This window comes from Rhincodon typus, chromosome 3 (genome assembly GCF_021869965.1).
Source record: "Rhincodon typus isolate 14 chromosome 3, sRhiTyp1.1, whole genome shotgun sequence".
Lineage (NCBI taxonomy): Eukaryota > Metazoa > Chordata > Chondrichthyes > Orectolobiformes > Rhincodontidae > Rhincodon > Rhincodon typus.
In genome coordinates this window covers 46,524,582-46,543,116 of record NC_063334.1, presented here as the reverse complement: position 1 = coordinate 46,543,116, position 18,535 = coordinate 46,524,582, and the positions used below count along the sequence as shown (strand labels likewise).

General features: G+C 43.5%; 1 protein-coding gene across 1 annotated transcript in view; it reads left to right on the top strand.

Annotated features, from left to right (window-relative positions):
• LOC109937683 (SH2 domain-containing adapter protein F-like) overlaps positions 1-18,535 on the top strand; it is a 131,822-nt gene that overhangs the window by 85,130 nt on the left and 28,157 nt on the right. The window contains exon 3 of the mRNA XM_048595003.1: positions 3,358-3,511. Within this exon, the coding sequence (XP_048450960.1) occupies positions 3,358-3,511 (154 nt within the window). The remainder of the gene's footprint in view (positions 1-3,357; positions 3,512-18,535) is intronic.

The following is an 18,535-nucleotide window of genomic DNA, read 5'->3' as shown; positions in this document are numbered from 1 at the left end:
GCATGTGATGTATACCGGAAGAATAACAGCAATTGGGAAGAGTATCTCAAATGCAGGAGGAAGGCTGAGGCTGAAATAAGGAAGGCAAAGAGGAAATATGAGGAAACAACGGCAGGCTGCAGTAAAACCAATAGTAAAATGTTCTTCAATCGTACATTAAAATATTAGTGAAGGATAGAATTGGACCCAGAAGGAACAAGCATGAATCACTGAAGCAAAGACAGGTGTATAAATGAATACTTTGTTTCTGTCTTCACCAAATTAGAGCATGGTGACAATGGCCTAGATGACAGCGTGGTTTTGAGCAACTGAACGGTATAGTGATAAAGAAGAGCTGCTAAAAAGGCTGGCAGCACTCCTAGTAGAGAAGTCGTCAGGGCCAAAGGGATGTATCCTTGATTGCTGAGAGAGGTGAGGAAGAAAGTTGTGGACACCCTGACAGAAATTCTTCCGGCCTATCTGAACCCAGGATTACTCCTTGCGGGGGCCAGAGGTTTGCAAATGTGACATTGTTGTTTAAGAGAGGGGTAACCCAGGAAACGACAAACCTGTCAGCCTGACATCACTAATGGGAAAACTGATGGAGGCCATAACACAGGATAAGGATACACTTAGATAAAAATAAGTTAAAACCAGACAGTCAAAATGGCTTTGTCAAACGTAGATAATGTTTGGCAAATTTGGTTGAGTTCTTTGACATGGTGACATAGGCAGTGGGTAAGGGTAGTGCAATGGATGTCATACATTTGGACTTTTATAAAGCATTTAATACAGTGCTACGTGGCAGGCTGGTTAGCAAATTAAAAATGTTGGGATTGGCAGCACAGATTAGAAGCTGGCTAAAAGATAGGAAACAGAGGGTAGGTATAGATAGGCATTTCTCAAATTGGAGATGACTTGAAAGTAGCGTTCACCAGGGATCGATAGTGGGACCCCTTGCATTTTCTGATTTAAACGATTTGGAGATGGAAGTTGAAGGCAATATCTCTAAATTTGCAGATGATTCTAAGATAGAGAGAATAGTGAATTGTGAGGATGATACTGAGCAACTTCAGATGGACATTGACAAGTTGACCAAATGGGTAGACATTTGGCCAACGATATTCAATGCAGAGAAATGTGAGATAATGCATTTTGGTAAAAGAAACACAGAGATGCAATACAGGCTCAATAGTACATATTTGAGGGGACTACAGGAGCAGAACGACCTCGGGATTCACAGGCAAAATTCTCCGAAGGTGGCCAGGCAACTTGAAATGGTTGTTAAGAATGCTTATAAAATCCTTGGGTTTATAAATAGAGGCATGGAGTATAAAAGCAAAGAAGTGAAGCTGCACCTGAACAAATAAAGCCATAGAGATTTACTAGGTTTACTAGAATGATGCCAGGAATAAGGGATTTTAAACACAAGATGACAGAAATTGGGGTAATTCTCCTTGGAGCAGAGAAGATTAAGAGGTGACCTTATTGAGGTGTTCAAAATTATGAACAATTTTGACAGGATAAAGGAGAACATTCAGTTTCAATGAGTAGGTATGTCCACTAAGGTCCACAATTTCAAGATTGCGAGGGAGATAGGAATGAGTTGGAGAGAGTTGTTAGGATTTGGAATGTGTTGGATGGGAAAGTGGTGAAGGCAGATTCCGTGGGAGGTTTTAAAAGAGAGCTGGATGTATATTTGGAAGTGATGAATTTACAGGGTTCTCATAGGGCTGGTGAATCTCTGGGTATCTCTTTTGGGAACAAGTACAGACACAATGGGTCGAATGGCCTCCTTTTATAATGCAAAATTCTATGAATCTGAAGATAAAATGAGATGGAGGATTTAGAAGGAGGAATCAGGAGGCCACACACTCATTGGAATTAGGAAGCTGAATGGGAGGTGGAGCGAAGAGCTCCAGGAGTACAGATTTACAAATCATTAAAAATCACAACAATCACACCTCTCCTACTTTAAAGAATAAGTGAAGAACAGTACTTGCCAGCTCCCCTGCAGGTTACCACCTGACCTGGAAATGTATTGCCTTTGAAAGTCATGCAATTGCCTCCTTAACAGCACTGTGTACCTTCACCATATGAATTGTAGCAGTTCAAGAAGGCAGCTCACCACCACCTTCTCAGGGGCAGTGGGGATTAAAATAAATGATGGCATTGCTCTTCATCATATGAGTTAATAAAAATATCTTGATTTGATTTATTATTTTCATATGTACCGACATTATGTGAGTATAAGCAGTGAGTGAAACAAAGCAATGTTTGAGATAACAGATGAATAGTTCAAAGCTATGGCATTTGGATATGAATGCACTGACCTTGACTGCTCATATGTGATCATTGAACATTTTGTAAACTTGTATCCAGATCTATGTGACTGTACCTTGTATTTGCTATGGTGACTGTCTGCTTCCATTCTGCCTTCAAGTTTGTTTAGGGTCTTCACCCTCTCCACCATCTGCTTTAAGGCCTCGGATACTTCATCTTTGAACTTTGTGCAATGGTCTGCTTATAGCGATACAAGCTAACTTTAAGCTATGCCCAGTTTGAATGAGCATTTGTTCCCTGTTGAGATGTGCAGCCTTTTGCACTGGACTGCATGCTGTCATCATTAAAACAAGCAGGCAGCATCAAGTTTACAAGCTGCCTGCTTCAGTGAAAAAGTAGCATGGGTTAATATCGTATCATGATTCCAGTGCATGTTTTCAGGGGCTATCCATTTTGCCCCAAGATCTTTATTTACGAAGATATGGCTAAACAAAATCTGTGCATTGTAAGTTTCCATAATTAAAGCCATACATTTTGGATTTATTAAACAGTCTTCCTTCATATTTATTACTATTTATTGTTTTGACGTTTGATTTAGCATTTCTTTCAAATTCTTCTAATGATGTTTTAAGTTAGCATTGCCACTCCTGTAATCATTAAACATTCTTGTTCCATAGGTATTTCAAAAATTCTGAAATAAGAGAGAGCTCTTGTGATGCAGTGGGTAGAGTCCCTGCCTCTGAGCCAAAAGCTCCATGTTGAAGTCCCACTTCAGGACTTGATGACCAATGAAAGTTTGTTCATTTGTTGATCAAACGGACTGAGTACTAACTTACAAATCCTTCAAATGGCACGAGGTAAGAATTAGAGAGATTCTTGGTCAGCTGTGTGACGAATGGAATGTTAGAGCCTCTGATGTTATTGTCCCTTGTTCCAGACAACAACATGCATGGACAACTAGCACTTTGTCTAAAAAGATAACACCAGATTAGGCCTATTAACATTTTCCAGCTTCTGACTGGTTTTATTTGATGGGAATGATTTAAGTTAAAGATGTAAACTTGTTAAAATTTGGTTGTTATTGTCTCCTTGTAGCCCAGGTCAGTGGATTTCAGAGAAGACAATCCTCTTTCTTTTGTGATAGACGCAGGCAACTAAGACCCTCAGGTCGAAACAAAGATGGAGCTCTGGAGTTTTGTGGGATTGTAGGAGAGACAGTAAATCCTAACACCCCACTGGAGAAACAAGTGTAAGTCAGTTTTTTTTGTATTTCTGCATTGTAACCTGCCTAATATCCCTGTAATCTTGTTACATAATCCATTAAAGAATTAATCAGTGCACTAAATTTGCACAGCCTATGTCTGCATAAATAATAGTATTTGGAGAAATACAGATAAACGAGTTCAGATTGTTTCCATCTATGCCACCAGTATCTGAAATTGATTTCAAAATTAATATTACAAGATGAATGAGTGCATGTTAAGTTTAGGTTTAAACAATGGGGTGGCACATTGGCTCAGTGATTAGCACTGCTGCCTCATAGTGCCAAGAACTCAGGTTCGATTCCGCCCTTGGGTGACTGTCTGTGTGGAGTTTGCACATTCTCCCTGTGTCTGCATGCATTTCCACTGGGTGCTCCAGTTTCCTTCCACAGTCCAAAGATGTGCAAGCTAGGTGGATTGGCCAAGCTACATTGCCCATTGTGTTCAGGGATGTGTAGATTAGGTGAGTTATAGGGGGATAGGTCAGGGTGGGATGCTATAACGGTCAGTGTGGACTTGTTGGGCCAAAGTGACTGTTTCCCTGTAGGGATTCTATGATCTAATATGGGTTGAACCAGACAGGAATTTGAGAATACTTTTCTTATAATATGTCTAATTTTTAAAATTTTGTCTTGTGTAAGAGAGAACAGAAATTATGCCTTCAGTTTTTAGCCAGCAATTGAGTTTTGGAGTAGATCTGTAGCTCGGGTTGTGGGTGTTGAGGTTGGTTGGCTCGCTGAGCTGTTTTGTTGTTGCACAGACGTTTCGTTACCGTGCTGGGTAACATCCTCAGTGCAGCCTCTGATGAAGCGTCGGTGTGTTTTCCTGCCTGGTTTTTAAACTCTGGGGTCCGTTGCGATCTACTCCAAAACCTTAGAGACCTACGGGCGCAACACGCTCAAACTGGCAAGGAAATGGGAAAACTACGCCAAAAGAGAGAGCGCAACCCGCGAACAACTCTACTTCCTACATGGATGCCTCAGGAACCAGGTATTACCACGCAGTGTGAAGTACAAACCACCCATCAACAACCCACAGGCCCGGAAAACAGCAGAACAAAACGGCCGCAAGATGGTAAGGGTAATGATAAACGACACACACAACCGGCTCCACAAATACAACAGAGAAATTACGCACCAAAAAACGTTATTCCAGGAAGCTACCAATCAAGACTGGACAACCGACATGGAATGAGCCACTAACATCAGCTGACAGAGCACAAGAGCCAAGAAAAGACAGACCCTGCAAGACAAACTAACCATACTTACCCACAAAAGCAACAACAACAGAACTGACACATGGATAAGGAACCTCTCCGACAGGGAACTGACAGACGCAGAAAAAGCCGTTCTCACCCGGGGATTGAACTACAACTACAGGGACACCAACAAAACGGAATGGCTAGCTACACTGGAAGCCACACTCAAGACCAACAGTATCAACGAAGAAACACAACAAACTATCAGACAGACAGTAGTCCTGACACTTACCAGAAAGAGGGAACTGAACACCCTCAACACACGGGAAAGACAAGCCCTGGACAGATTAAAGAAGGACAAGAACACCACTATACTACCTGCGGACAAAGGATGCATGACAGTGATAAAGAATAAAAAGGACTACATCTCCAAAGCACAAGCACTGCTCGCCGACGAGAACACATACCGGCCAGTACAAACTGACCCGACACCACAACTAGGCAACAAAATCCTATACACGCTACAAAGACTTAAACAAACAGGACAGATCAACAAAGCAGACTTCTTAAGAATGAAACCCGAAGGAAACAACACATCCCGATTCTGCGGCCTCCCTAAAGTGCACAAGCCGGAAGTCCCCCTCAGACCCATAGTCTCCCTACCAGGCACTCCATCCCACAAATTAGCCAGAGAACTACAAAGAACACTCAAGCACCTAGTCAACAAATCACCCCAAAGACAATCAGTCAGCCCAAAAATTCCTCAACTCCATCAAAGACATAAAGAAAGAGAACGAAGAGACCACGTTATCGTTTGATGTCACCGCCCTATTCACGTCAATAGACATACCACTTGCAAGGGAAACAATGACAACACTACTTGAACAAGAACACAACCCCAGTAAAACCATCTCCAAGGACAACATGCTTAAACTACTGGATCTATGCCTGACCACCCACTTCACCTTCAACGGCCAAACATACGAGCAAATCAAAGGCAATCCCCCTCTGGACTCATAGCAGAAGCAGTGATACAAAGACTGGAAAGGACTGCCCTTCCACAAATCCAACCTAAACTATGGATACGCTAAGTAGACGACACCTTTGTCGTCATTAAATGGACCAAATTGGAAGAGACACACAAACTCATAAACAACACCCTCACCGGAATAAAATTCACCAGAGAGGAGGAGAAGAACAAACAACTCCCATTCCTGGACATCATGGTAGAGCGCAAGACAAATGGGGAACTGCAAACGAAAGTACACCGTAAAGCCACACACACAGACCAGGTATTGAACTTCAATAGTAACCATCCCAGCACACACCAACGAAGCTGCGTGCGAACGCTATTTAAAAGGGCAACAACACACTGCAACAACATGGAACTATGCCAAGAGGTGGAGGAATATCTCTTCCAAGGATAACGGATATCCAAAGAACTGGGTCAGGAGATGCCTACAGGAACATCATCAGAAAGATTCTACACGCCCCGACACACTCATTGCACTACCCTACATCAGGAACACGTCAGAACTCACCACAAGACTTCTACGACCGCTGGGCATCAGAGTGGCACACAAACCCACATCAACCCTATGACAAGTGCTCACCCGAACTAAAGACCCACTCCCCACCATAGACAGGACCAATGTCATCTACAAGATCTCCTGCAGAGACTGCGAGAAACACTACATCGGACAAACAGGAAGGAAACTAACAACAAGAGTACATGAACACCAACTGGCTACAAAAAGACACGACCAATACTCACTCATCTCAATCCACATGGACAAGGAGAACCACGACTTCGACTGGGACAACACCAAGATCCTGGGACAGGCTAGGCAGAGACAAGCACGAGAATTCCTGGAAGCATGGCACTCCACGAAGCAGGCTATTAATAAACATAATGAACTCGACCCCATATACATTCTACTACGGAGGAAACCTGGAAGTGAGGCAATCTATCGCAACGGACCCCAGAGTTTAAAAACCAGGCGGGAAAACGCACCGACGCTTCATCAGAGGCTCCACTGAGGGGGTTACCCAGCACGGTAACGAAACGTCTGCGGAACAACAAAACAGCTCGGCGAGCCAACCAACCTCAACAGCAATTGAGTGGTGTGGGATGGAAAAGTTAAATAACTTACAAGAAGGAAATAAAATTGATACCTCAGTATGTAAAGATTTCAAATTCATTCTTTTGTTCCCTATTTTCTCCTTTCCCCTTGCTTTTGGCAAATGAATTGTTTTTATTTATTACTGTCACATGTATTGAGATACAATGAAAAGTATTGTTTTGCATGCTATCTAGGCAAATCGTACGTACATCAGGGTAATAGAACAGAATGCAAAATATAGTGTTACAGCTGCAGAGAAGGTGCTAATAAAGATCAACTTTAATATATGAAAGGTTGTTCAAAAGCCTGATAACGGCAGGGAGGAAACTCTCCGTGAATCTGTTGGTACGTGTTCTCAAACTTTTGTATCATCTGCCCAATGGAAGAGGGTGTAAGAGAGTATAACCAGGATGGGATGGAATCTTTGATTATGTTGGATACTTTCCTGAGGCAGCGGGAAGTACAGATGGAGTCAGTGGATGAAAGGCTGGTTTGCGTGATGGACTGGGCTACATTCACAACTCTGTAATTTCCTGTGAGCTTGGACAGAACAGTTGCCACACAAAGCTGTGATGCATCTGGATAGAATGCTTTCAATGGTGGATCTATAAAAACTGGTAAGAGTCATTGCAGACATGCCAAATTTCCTTAGCCTTCAGAGGGAGCAAAGGTATTGATATGCCTTCTGAAAGAGTCACAGTGTCTTACAGCACAGAAACAGACCCCTTGGTACAACTCGTGCAAGCCAATCAAGTTTCCCAAACTAAATGAGACCCACTAACCTGTGTATGGCCCATATCCCTCTAAACCTTTCATCTTCACGTACCTATCCAAGTGTCTTTTAAATGTTGATACTGTGCCTGCAACTACCATTTCCTCTGGCAGTTCATTCCATACACAAACCGCCCTCTGTGCAGAAAAAGTTGCCCCTCAAACCCTTTTTAAATCTTTCTCCTCTCACCTTACAAATATGTCCCCTAATTTTCACACTAGGGAAAACACCTTTGCTATTCCCCTCATGTATACCCCTCATGATTTGTAGCATCAATGTGATGGACAAGACAGATTGTTGGTGACATTCCCGGCTAGGAACCGAAGCTCTCAAACATTCCCACCATTGATACTGACAGGGACGTATCCCCCACTCTGCTTCTTGAAGTCAATGACCAGCTCCTTCATATTGCTGACATTGGGGGACAGCTTGTTGGCTTTACACCATGCAGAAATATGCTGAAGAGGGGATACTTGAAGCTGTGTTGTTTCAGTTTCACCTGAAGGCCATGTTTCCTGGGTAAGTGGCTGCCTCTGGTTGGACCTGGAGATTGGTGTGGATAATCTGCCATTCCATGCCCGATGGGGTCTTGGGCATTGGTCACGGCGTTGGGCACACTGGAGGGTCTTGTTCTCGATCTGGTTGGGCCTCAATTTCTGAACTCCATGATGTCGGGGAGGGCCATATGGTCAGTGTCCAGTTCAGGCCTTTGAGAAGCCAGTAAGTGGCTGGGCTGTACAGTGTAATGGTCACAGTTCCAGTGTCAGCAGCAGTCGGGCCCCTTTGGTACATGCAGTCAGGCACTCCAGGAGGTCTGGGTTTTTGTTGTGTTAGATCCAGTCAGGACAAGATGGTTGGTTGTTCCCAGGGGTCTAAAAGTTGCCAGATCTCTAATTAGATTTAAGAGAACACTGTTAGTAATTCTGACAGACCTAAAATTGAGATTTAAAAGAATAGAAAGATTATAAAAGATGTGAGGAGATGATCTTCTAGCAAAGAGTTGCCACGTTCCAGTGCCATCTTGGAGAACCTTACGTTCTCGTTGAGAACTTTCTGTAAGAGCTCTTGGAATGTTCTCTTGGAGAACATCAAGAAGATATGTTGGAGTATAAAGTACCTAAATAGCCATTCTTATTGGGTCAAATGTTGACAAGTTATTCAACTGTAAGCAACATCACAGTTACTCAAAGTCATCCTGATCAATAAAGAGATGGAAGATACCATGAATGCTGCTGCTAAGCAGCTCCTGCTCATCAATAACCTGCTCAGTAATGCCCTGTTTGAGTTCTGCCAGGGCAACTCAGTTCCTGACCTAATTACAGCCTTGGATCAAACATGACACAAAGTTAACTTCGGAGGAGAAGTGAGAGTCACAACCCTTCATCTGAAGATCACATTTTGACTGAGTGTGGCATGAAGGAGCCTGAGCAAAATTGAAATCAGTGGGTATCGAGGGCAAACTCACAATTGGTTGGAGTCATACCTGGGACATTGAAAGATGATTGTGGTCGTTGGAGGCCAGTCATCTCAGCTCCAGGATATCTCTGGGTAGTGTCCTAGGTCCAACCAACCTCAGCTGCTTCATCAACAACCTTCCTTCCATCATAAGATCAGGATTGGGGATGTTTGCTGATGGTTACACAATGTCCAGCACCATTCGTGACACCTCAGGTACTGAAGCGCTCCACATTCATATGTAATAAAATCTGCACAATATCCAAGGCTTGGACTGACAAGTGGTAAATAACATTTGTACTAGGTAATGACTATCTCAGGAAGTCACAATCTAATCACCCTCCTTTGACATTACCAGTGTTACTATGACCAAATCCCCACTATCAACATCCTTCACTTGCCATTGACCAAAATGGGACTCGCTGTTTAAACATAGTGGCTACAAGAACAGGTCAGAGGCTAGGAAAATTGAGACAGGTAGCTCACCCCCTGACTCCCCAAAACCTGTCCATCATCGACAAGTCACAAGTCATGAATGTGATGGAGTACTCGCCACTGACCTGGGTGAGTGCAGCTCCAACAACAGTCAAGAAGCTTGACAACATCGAGGACACAGCAGTCCATTTGATTGGCACCATACTTAGCACTGTGGAAATTCACCAAAGATCCTTAGCGCCTTCCAAAACCATGACCATTTCCATCTAGAAGTACAAGGGCAGCAGACACATGAAAACAGCACCACCTGCAAATTTCCCTCCAAGCCATTCACCATGCTGACTTAGAAATATATCTCCATACCTTTACTGTCGCTGGGTCAAACTCCTGGAATTCCATCCCCTAGGGCATTGGGGGTCATCCTGCAGTACATGGACTGGAGCGGTTCAAGAAGGCATCTTTTCAAGGGCAACAAAGGACAGGAAATACAAGTGCTGGCCAGCCAGCAATTCCATGTTCAATTGATGAATAATGAAAAAAAACATCAGCTCACACGCACTTTGTAATAAAAGTAATTGGATAGAAATCAAGAGCAGTGGAGTTTGAATACTTTTAGACAGGAGTGAGCAAAAAGCAGGGGCCTGGCCTGAGGTCAGTCCAAGCAACAGCAGCAGCAATGAACAGAAATAGAATGAACCGAGGGATAAACAATGGCAGCAGCAGCAGGATAAGTATCTGAGGAGCAGGGTCGTCTGAGCAGTGATAGCAGCAGCAACTGAGCGAAGAAGAGCAAACCTTGGGGTGAACAGTGGCAGCGGGCAGCTGAATCTAGGGATGGAGCACGAAGGTGATGTCACAACTCAAAAAAATAACATAGGCTTGGCAGATCAAGAACCAGGTTTGCAGATTTGGTGGGTAGTGTCTGGAGAGAGATAAAGTATTTTTTTTGTAGTTGTAGTCTGCCAGGAATAGGCAGTAGGAGTGAAATATTAGTGGTTAGATTGTGAAATCAAAGACCAAAGAAAATTACAGTACAGGAACAGGCCCTTTGGCCCTCCAAGCCTTCACCAACATGCTGCCCATCACAACTAAAACCCCTTACCGTTCCGGGGACTGTATCTCTCTGTTCCGATTCTATTCATATATTTGTCAAGATGCCCTTTAAAAGTCACTATAGTATCTGCTTCCACTACCTCCCCTGGCAGTGAGTTCCAGGCACCCACCACCCTCTGTGCAAAAAACACTTGCCTCGTACAGCACCTTTAAACCTTGATCCTCGCACCTTAAACCCATGGTTCCTGGTAACTGACTCTTCCACCCTGGGAGAAAGGCTTCTGACTGTCCATGCCCTTCATAATCTTGTAGACCTATATAAGGTCGCCCCTCAACCTCCGTCTTTATAGTGAGAACAACCCAAGTTTCTCTAACCTCTCCTCATAGCTAATGCCCTCCATACCAGGCATCATCCTGGTAAATCTTTTCTGTACCCTCTCCAAAGCACCACATCCTTCTGGTAGTGTGGCAACCAGAATTGAACACATTATTACAAATGCAGCCTAACTAAGCTTTTATAAAGCTGTAACATTACCTGCCAATTTTAAAAGGAATGCCCCAGCCGATGAAGGCAAGCCATGCCATATGCCTTATTGACTACCTTTTCCACCTGTGTTGCCACTTTCAGTGACCTGTGTAGCTGTACACCCAGATGCCTCTGCCTATCAGTACTCTTAAGGGTTTGCCATTGACTGTATATTTTCCATCTGGATTAGACCTTCCAACATGCATTACCTCACATTTTTCTGGATTAAACTCCATCTGCCATCTCTCTGCCTAAGTCACCAACCGATCTATATCCAGCTGTATCCTTTGACAATCCTTATCACTATCCGCAATTCTATCAACCTTTGTGTCATCGGCAAACTTACTAATCAGTTTCCTCCAAATCATTTATATATATTACAAACAGCAAAGGTCTCAACACTGATCCCTGACGAACACACTAGTCACAGCCCTTCGTTCAGAAACGCACCCTTCCACTGCTACCCTCTATCTTCTATGATCGAGCCAGATTTTTTATCCATCTTGCAAGCTCACCTCTGACCAACTTTATCTTCTGTATCAGCCTGCCATGAGGGACCTGGTCAAAGGCCTTACTGAAGTCCATGCAGACAACATCCACTGCCCTACGCTCATCGATCATCTTCGTCACTCAACCAAGTTAGTGAGACGCGACCTCCCATTCACAGACCCATGCTGCCTCTCGTTAATACGCCCACTGATTTCCAGGTGGGAGTAAATCCTGTCTCAAAGAATCCTCTCCAATAATTTCCCTATCACTGACGTAAGGCTCACTGGCCTGTAATTAGCTGGATTATCCTTGCCACTCTTCTTAAACAAAGGAACAACACTGGCCCCAGCAGTTCCCTCCCTTGCCTCTCTCAGTATTCTGGGGTATATCCCATCAGGCCTTGGGGACTTGTCTACCTTGATGTTTTTCAGGACCCCCAGTACTACATCCCTTTTGATCTCAACATGACCCAAATTATCTACATATCCTTCCCCAGACTCATCATCCACCAAGTCCTTCTCAATGGTGAATACTGACGCAAAGTACTCATTTAATACCTCACCCATTTCCTCTGGCTCCCCACATAAACTCCCTTCCCTGTCCTTGAGTGGGCCAACCCTCTGCCTGGCTACCCTCTTGCTCTTTATATATGTATAAAAAGCGTTGGGATTTTCCTTAATCTTGTTGGCCAATGACTTTTCATGACCCCTTTTAGCCCTCCTGACACCCCGCTTAAGTTTCTTTCGACTTTCCTTGTCTTCCACTCTTGCTCCATATGTTCCCAGCCTCCTAACCTTGATAAATGCTTCCTTTTTCTTTTTAATTAGGCTCACAACATCTCTCAATATCCAAGTTTCCCTTAACTTGCCGTACTTATCCTTCATCCTTAAAGGAACATGTCGGTCCTGAGTCATCAGCAACTTACAGTTGAAAGCCTCCCATATACCAGATAATGATTTGCCCTCAAACATCTGCCTCCAATCTACATTCTCCAGTTCCTGCCTAATATTGTTGTAATTAGCCTTCCCCAAATTTAGCACCTTCACCTGACAACTGCACTACCTTTATCCATCAGTACCTTAAAGCTACTGAATTGTGATCACTGTTCCCGAGCTGCTCCCCTACTGAGATATCGACCATGTGGCCAAGCTCATTCCCCAATATTAGGTCCAGTATGGCCCCTTTCCTAGTTGGGCTATCTACATGCTGTTTGTTCGATGTAGTGTTTCTCACAGTCTCTGCAGGGGATCTCGTAGATGACATTGGTCCTGTCCATGGCGGGGAGTGGGTCTTTAGTTCAGGTGAGCACTTGTCATAGGGTTGATGTGGGCTTGTTGCCACTCTGATGCCCATCGGTCGTAGAAATCTTGTGGTGAGTTCTGATGTGTTCCTGATGTAAGGTAGTGTGATGAGTGTGTCGGGGTGTGTAGAATCTTTCTACAGGAAGGAAACTAACAACAAGAGTACATGAACACCAACTGGCTAAAAAAAACACGATCAATACTCACTCATCTCAATCCACATGGATAAGGAGAACCACGACTTCAACTGGGACAACACCAAGATCCTGGAACAGGCTAGGCAGAGACAAGCACGAGAATTCCTGGAAGCATGGCACTCCACAAAGCATGCTATTAATAAACACATTGAGCTTGACCCCATATACATTCCACTACGGAGGAAACCTGGAAGTGAGGCAATCCATCGCAACGGACCCCAGAGTTTAAAAGCCAGGCGGGAAAACACACCGACGCTTCATCAGAGGCTGCACTGAGGATGTTACCAAGCATGTAACGAAACATCTGCGGAACAACAAACCAGCTCGGCGAGCCAACCAACCTCAACACCCACAACCCGAGCTACAGATCCACTCCAAAACCTTAGAATTTGGCCAACTATTCATGTCCATCTAAAGACATTCAGCATCATCCTTACAATTCACTATTCTTGCTAGCTTAGTATCAGCTAAAAATTTGGTGGTTTTGCCCTCCATCTCTAAATAGTTTATATAAATCAGAAAAAGCAAAGGGTCCCAACATCAATCCGGGAAACACTACTTTTAAGTCATCTCCAATCTGAGAAATACCCATCTGCACATACCCTCTCTTTCTTATCTTTTAGCCAACAGTAATCCATGCTGTCAAGGGCTAATCAATCCCAAACATTTCTAATTTGCTAACCAACCTGCCATGTGACACCATATCAAATGCTTTTTGTAAGTCCAAATATACAATATCCACAGCCTGTGTCACCTTGTCAAAGAACTCAATCAAATTTGTCGGAGACGATGTGTCCTTGACAAAGCCATGTTGACTGTCTAGCATTAACTTATTTTTCTCTACGTGTTTACCTTATCCTGTTTATAGCTTCCATCAGTTTTCCCACTCTTGACATCAGGCTGACAGGTCTGTAGTTTCATGGGTTATCCTTTTCCCTTCTCTTAATCCTATGATCAGAGGGGCCTGGAAAATGTCTGTCAATGGCTCCGCAATTTGCTTCTGTACCTTTCTGACCAATCGAGGATGCATCCCGTCCAGGCCTGGCAACTTTTCTGCCTGGAGTGCTGCCAGCCTTCTTAGCACTGATTCTTTATCTATCAATACATTGTTCAGTTGCTCAACACCCACATTTTCAACTTGACCATTGTCACCATCTTCTAATTTGATAAAGGTAGAAGCAAAGTACTCATTTAGTACTTCTGCCATATCCTTTGCTTCAGCGAGCAGCTTGCCCTGCATGTTCCTTATGGGCTCCACTCTTTTAAACTGGGTTCTCTGCAATCCCTTTCTCAGTCTTGATGAACAAGCCATCTTCTCCAAGCATTCTTGTCAGTTGCTTTTCACTGCTGTCCTCTATTGGGTACTCTTCATCTTGTTGGCGCAGGAGGGAAGGTTTTAGATCACTGGGACCATTTCTAAGGGTTGTAGGGTCCACAACTGAACCAGAATTGGACTCCTTGTGGGAGAATTGTTCAATGCTGTTGGTAGAAGTTCAAACTAGTTCAGCGGACACAGGGGACACACTGCATTAGTTCAATAGTGGCATAGCATACCTTAGAAAAGACACCCAGGCAAAAGGAGTTCAAATATATTGAGCCTGAAGGGAGTAAGGTGAGGCAGATGGTCTCCTCTTTCATGATAGGAATATGATAGGTAAGACAGATGAATTAAGGGCATGGATTGACAGTTGGTATTGCAACGTTGTTGCCATCACACGTGTGGGTGCGAAAGGAACAGGATTGGCAACTCAGGCCGGACAGAAGAGGGTGTAAAAGAGAAGAAGGTGTTTCATTACTATTTAAGGAGTCATTTATTGCCTTAAGGATGGTCCATATCTTGAAAAGGTTGTCAAATGAGGCTTTGTGGGTAGAATTTTGGAATAAAAGGGGGAAATCATGATTTTAGGATTGTATAATAGGCCCCCAAACTGTCAGCAGGCAATTGAAGAGCAGATAATGCAGACAATTGTAGTAAAGATACTCTATGTTCTGAAGAGATCTAGGGGTATAGGTTCATTGCTCCTTGAAAATGGAGTCACAAGTGAACAGAGTGGTGAAGAGGGCTTTTGGCATGCTGTTTTCATCAGTCAGAGCATTGAGTAGAGGAGTTAGGAGATGTTTGTGAGGTCACATTTGGAGTATTGTATGCTATTCTGGTTGACCTACTATAGAAAGAGTGCAGAAAAGATTTCCAAGGATGCCACCTGGACTGAAAGGTTTGACTTATAAGGAGAGGTTGGAATGGCTTGGAACCTTTCCCCCTGGAGCATGGGAGATTGAGGTGTGACCTTACTGAGGTCTATAAAATCATGAGAGGCATAGATAAGGCAGATAGCCAACAGCTTTTCCCCATGGTAGGGGAGTCTGAAATTAGAAGGCATTGGTTTAAGGTGAGAGGGGAGAGATACAAAAGGGTCCAGAGGGGCAATTCTTTCACACAGAGGTTGGTGAGTGTCTGAAACGGGCTGCCAAAGGTAGTGGGGGGAGTAAGTGCAGTTTTGTAATTTATGAAACCTTTAGACAGATACATGGATGGGATAGGTATGGAGGCATATGGACCAAATGCAGGCAAATGGGTCTAGTTAAATTGTGAAAACTGAGTGGCATGGGCAAGTTGGGCCGAAGGGCCTGTTTCCATGCTGTCGACCTCTATGACTCTAATTCACTGAGGTGTGCCAAAATAATAATTATTATATTAAGTGATTTTTCCTTGCCTCACCAACGTTTATTGGGATACACGTTGTATAAAGGGTTTAGAGAAGGCAAATTTCTCAAAACATGTTCAGAAAACCAATTTATGTTAACATATAGAAAGTCCAACAAGGAATGATGCAGTGCTGAACCTAATCCTGGGGAGTGAAGCCGGCAAGGTGTTTGAAATGGCAGAGGGAGGAGTATTTTAGTGATAGTGACCGCAACACTATATGTTTTAAGTTTGTTCTGGAAAAGCAAAAAGATGGTCTGCAGAAAACGGTTTTGGTTTGGGGAAGGCAGACTTTATAAATTTCTACCAATTGTTATAAAGTCTTTAAAATCAACTCTAATATAAAGTTACTGTGACACAGCTGACAAATTGAGAACAATCCCTCTCTCACTTCAGCCTGAGAGATTAAACAGTCCTTCTGACTTGCAACTGCAATTTATGACCCCTGCTATTTACATGCTTTAAGTGGGTTTTTAAACTAAAGTTTCATTTTTAATAAAGCTTTACTATTTCCACTCTGAACACTTTACTAATTATCTTTTCTGATAAAAAGCATCTGTTTGAACTCCACTGATGAGGGTGAAAGTCAATCACTTTGCAACTTTACAAAGCCAAAAAATCAAACTTGTTTAGATTCCACAAACAACTAGGGGACAGCCACATTTTCATTCTGTATTTTGTAATCTGTCTTTGTCACTCTTCCCTTGATCTTTGGATGTAACAATTTGTTTGAATTATCTACATCTGCACTTAAATTTCATTTATTTATCTCTCTCAGGCATGAACTCTCTTTTTACAACCTAGCCACCGGTTGATTTGGAGGTCATGTTTACACCATTTGTTAGTTTATCTTTCCTAATGATGCATTGGGCCTATTTATTGCCTAGAAACATTTGCTCAAGGAATGGAACTAACCTTTACACACTAACTTGTTGTTTGCCTTTCTAATTCTGCAATTGCCTAAATAGTTCAGAATACTGTAGGATCAGACATTTCCTTTTACTCAATAACGCTCTTGGGACTGTGGCTAAATCAGACCTTACAAAAATGCCCCTTTTCAGAATGCTTATATGTTTAGAACTGTCTGTTTACAGAAACCTGATTAACTTCCCTGATGTTTCTTCCTATCGAAAATCTCGTCTTATCCAGCATATCTACATGGAGACCACAAGTCTAGCTGTGAACATCTGCTGTATGTAACTGTCAATCCCCTTCAGCCAACGTATGTTAGCTAAAAAGCCAAAGGGCCATCTTGTTAACTTAGCCATGGCGCAATGCCCTCACTAACACTGGAATACTATTATTGGAATAACTCGTGCATTTCACACAAAAGATCATCAGATCATAAGAAATAGGAACAGGAGGAGGCCGTTCAGACCTTTCAGTTTGCTCTGCTATTCAATAGGCTGATCAGACCTGCTTCACGCCCACTTTCCCGCCATTTCCCCATAACCGTATATTCCCCTACTGATCAAGAATTTATCTATTTCAGCCTTAAATATATACAAGGACACAAAAAAATTCTCCTCATCTCAGTCTTAAATTGGCAGCACTTTATTCTTAGACTATGCCCACTGTTCGTAGATTTTCCTATAAGGTGTAAGCTTCTCTAAGTATTTATCCAACAACAACCTTAAGAATCCTATACATCTTGATAAGGTCATCCCTCACTCTTCTCAATTCTGTTGAGTAGAAACCCAACCTGTTTAGCCTTTGCTTATAAAACAAAGCATCCATACTGGGGATCATCCCAGTGAACTTTTTTCTGAACGGCTTTCAAAGAAATAATATCTTTGCTTAAATAAGGGGACCAGAACTGCTCGCAGTATTTCACATGTGGTCTCACCACCATCTTGTTTAGTTACAGTAAGACTTCCCTCCTGTTATGCTCCACCACCTTATAAGGGCCAACATTCCATTAGTCTTCCTGATTACCTGCTGCATCTGTAAGCTGGCTTTCTATGTTTCGTGCACAAGCACCCCCAAATCCCTTTATGTTGCAGCTTTCTGCAGTTTTTCTCTATTTAAAGAAACTGTTTTGTTCTCCCTTCCAAAATAAGCAACTTCTGATTTTCCCATGTTGTATTCCATTTACCAACTTTTTGCCACTTAGTTAACCTATCAGGCCGGACGCCAACTCTCCGACACCTCCTCCTACCGCCCCCTTGATCATGACCCCACCCATGAGCACCAAACCATCATCTCACAAACCATCCACAACCTCATCACCACAGGTGACCTCCCACCCACGGCCTCCAACCTCATCGTTCCCCAACCTCGCACTGCCCGCTTCTATCTCCTTCCCAAAATCCACAAACCTGAATGCCCTGGTCGACCCATTGTCTCCGCCTGCTCCTGCCCCACCGAACTGATCTCCAACTATCTCGACTCCATTTTCTCCCCCTTGGTCCAGGAACTCCCTACCTATGTCCGTGACACCACACACGCCCTCCACCTCCTCCAGAACTTCCAATTCCCCAGTCCCCAACACCTCATCGTTACCATGGATGTCCAGTCCCTCTACACCTGCATTCCCCATGCAGATGGCCTTAAGGCCCTCCGCTTCTTCCTGTCCCGCAGGCCCGACCAGTCCCCCTCCACTGACACCCTCATCCGCTTAGCCGAACTCGTCCTCACACTCAACAACTTCTCTTTCAATTCCTCCCACTTCCTACAGACAAAGGGGGTAGCCATGGGTACCCGCATGGGCCCAAGCTACGCCTGCCTCTTTGTAGGTTACGTGGAACAATCCCTCTTC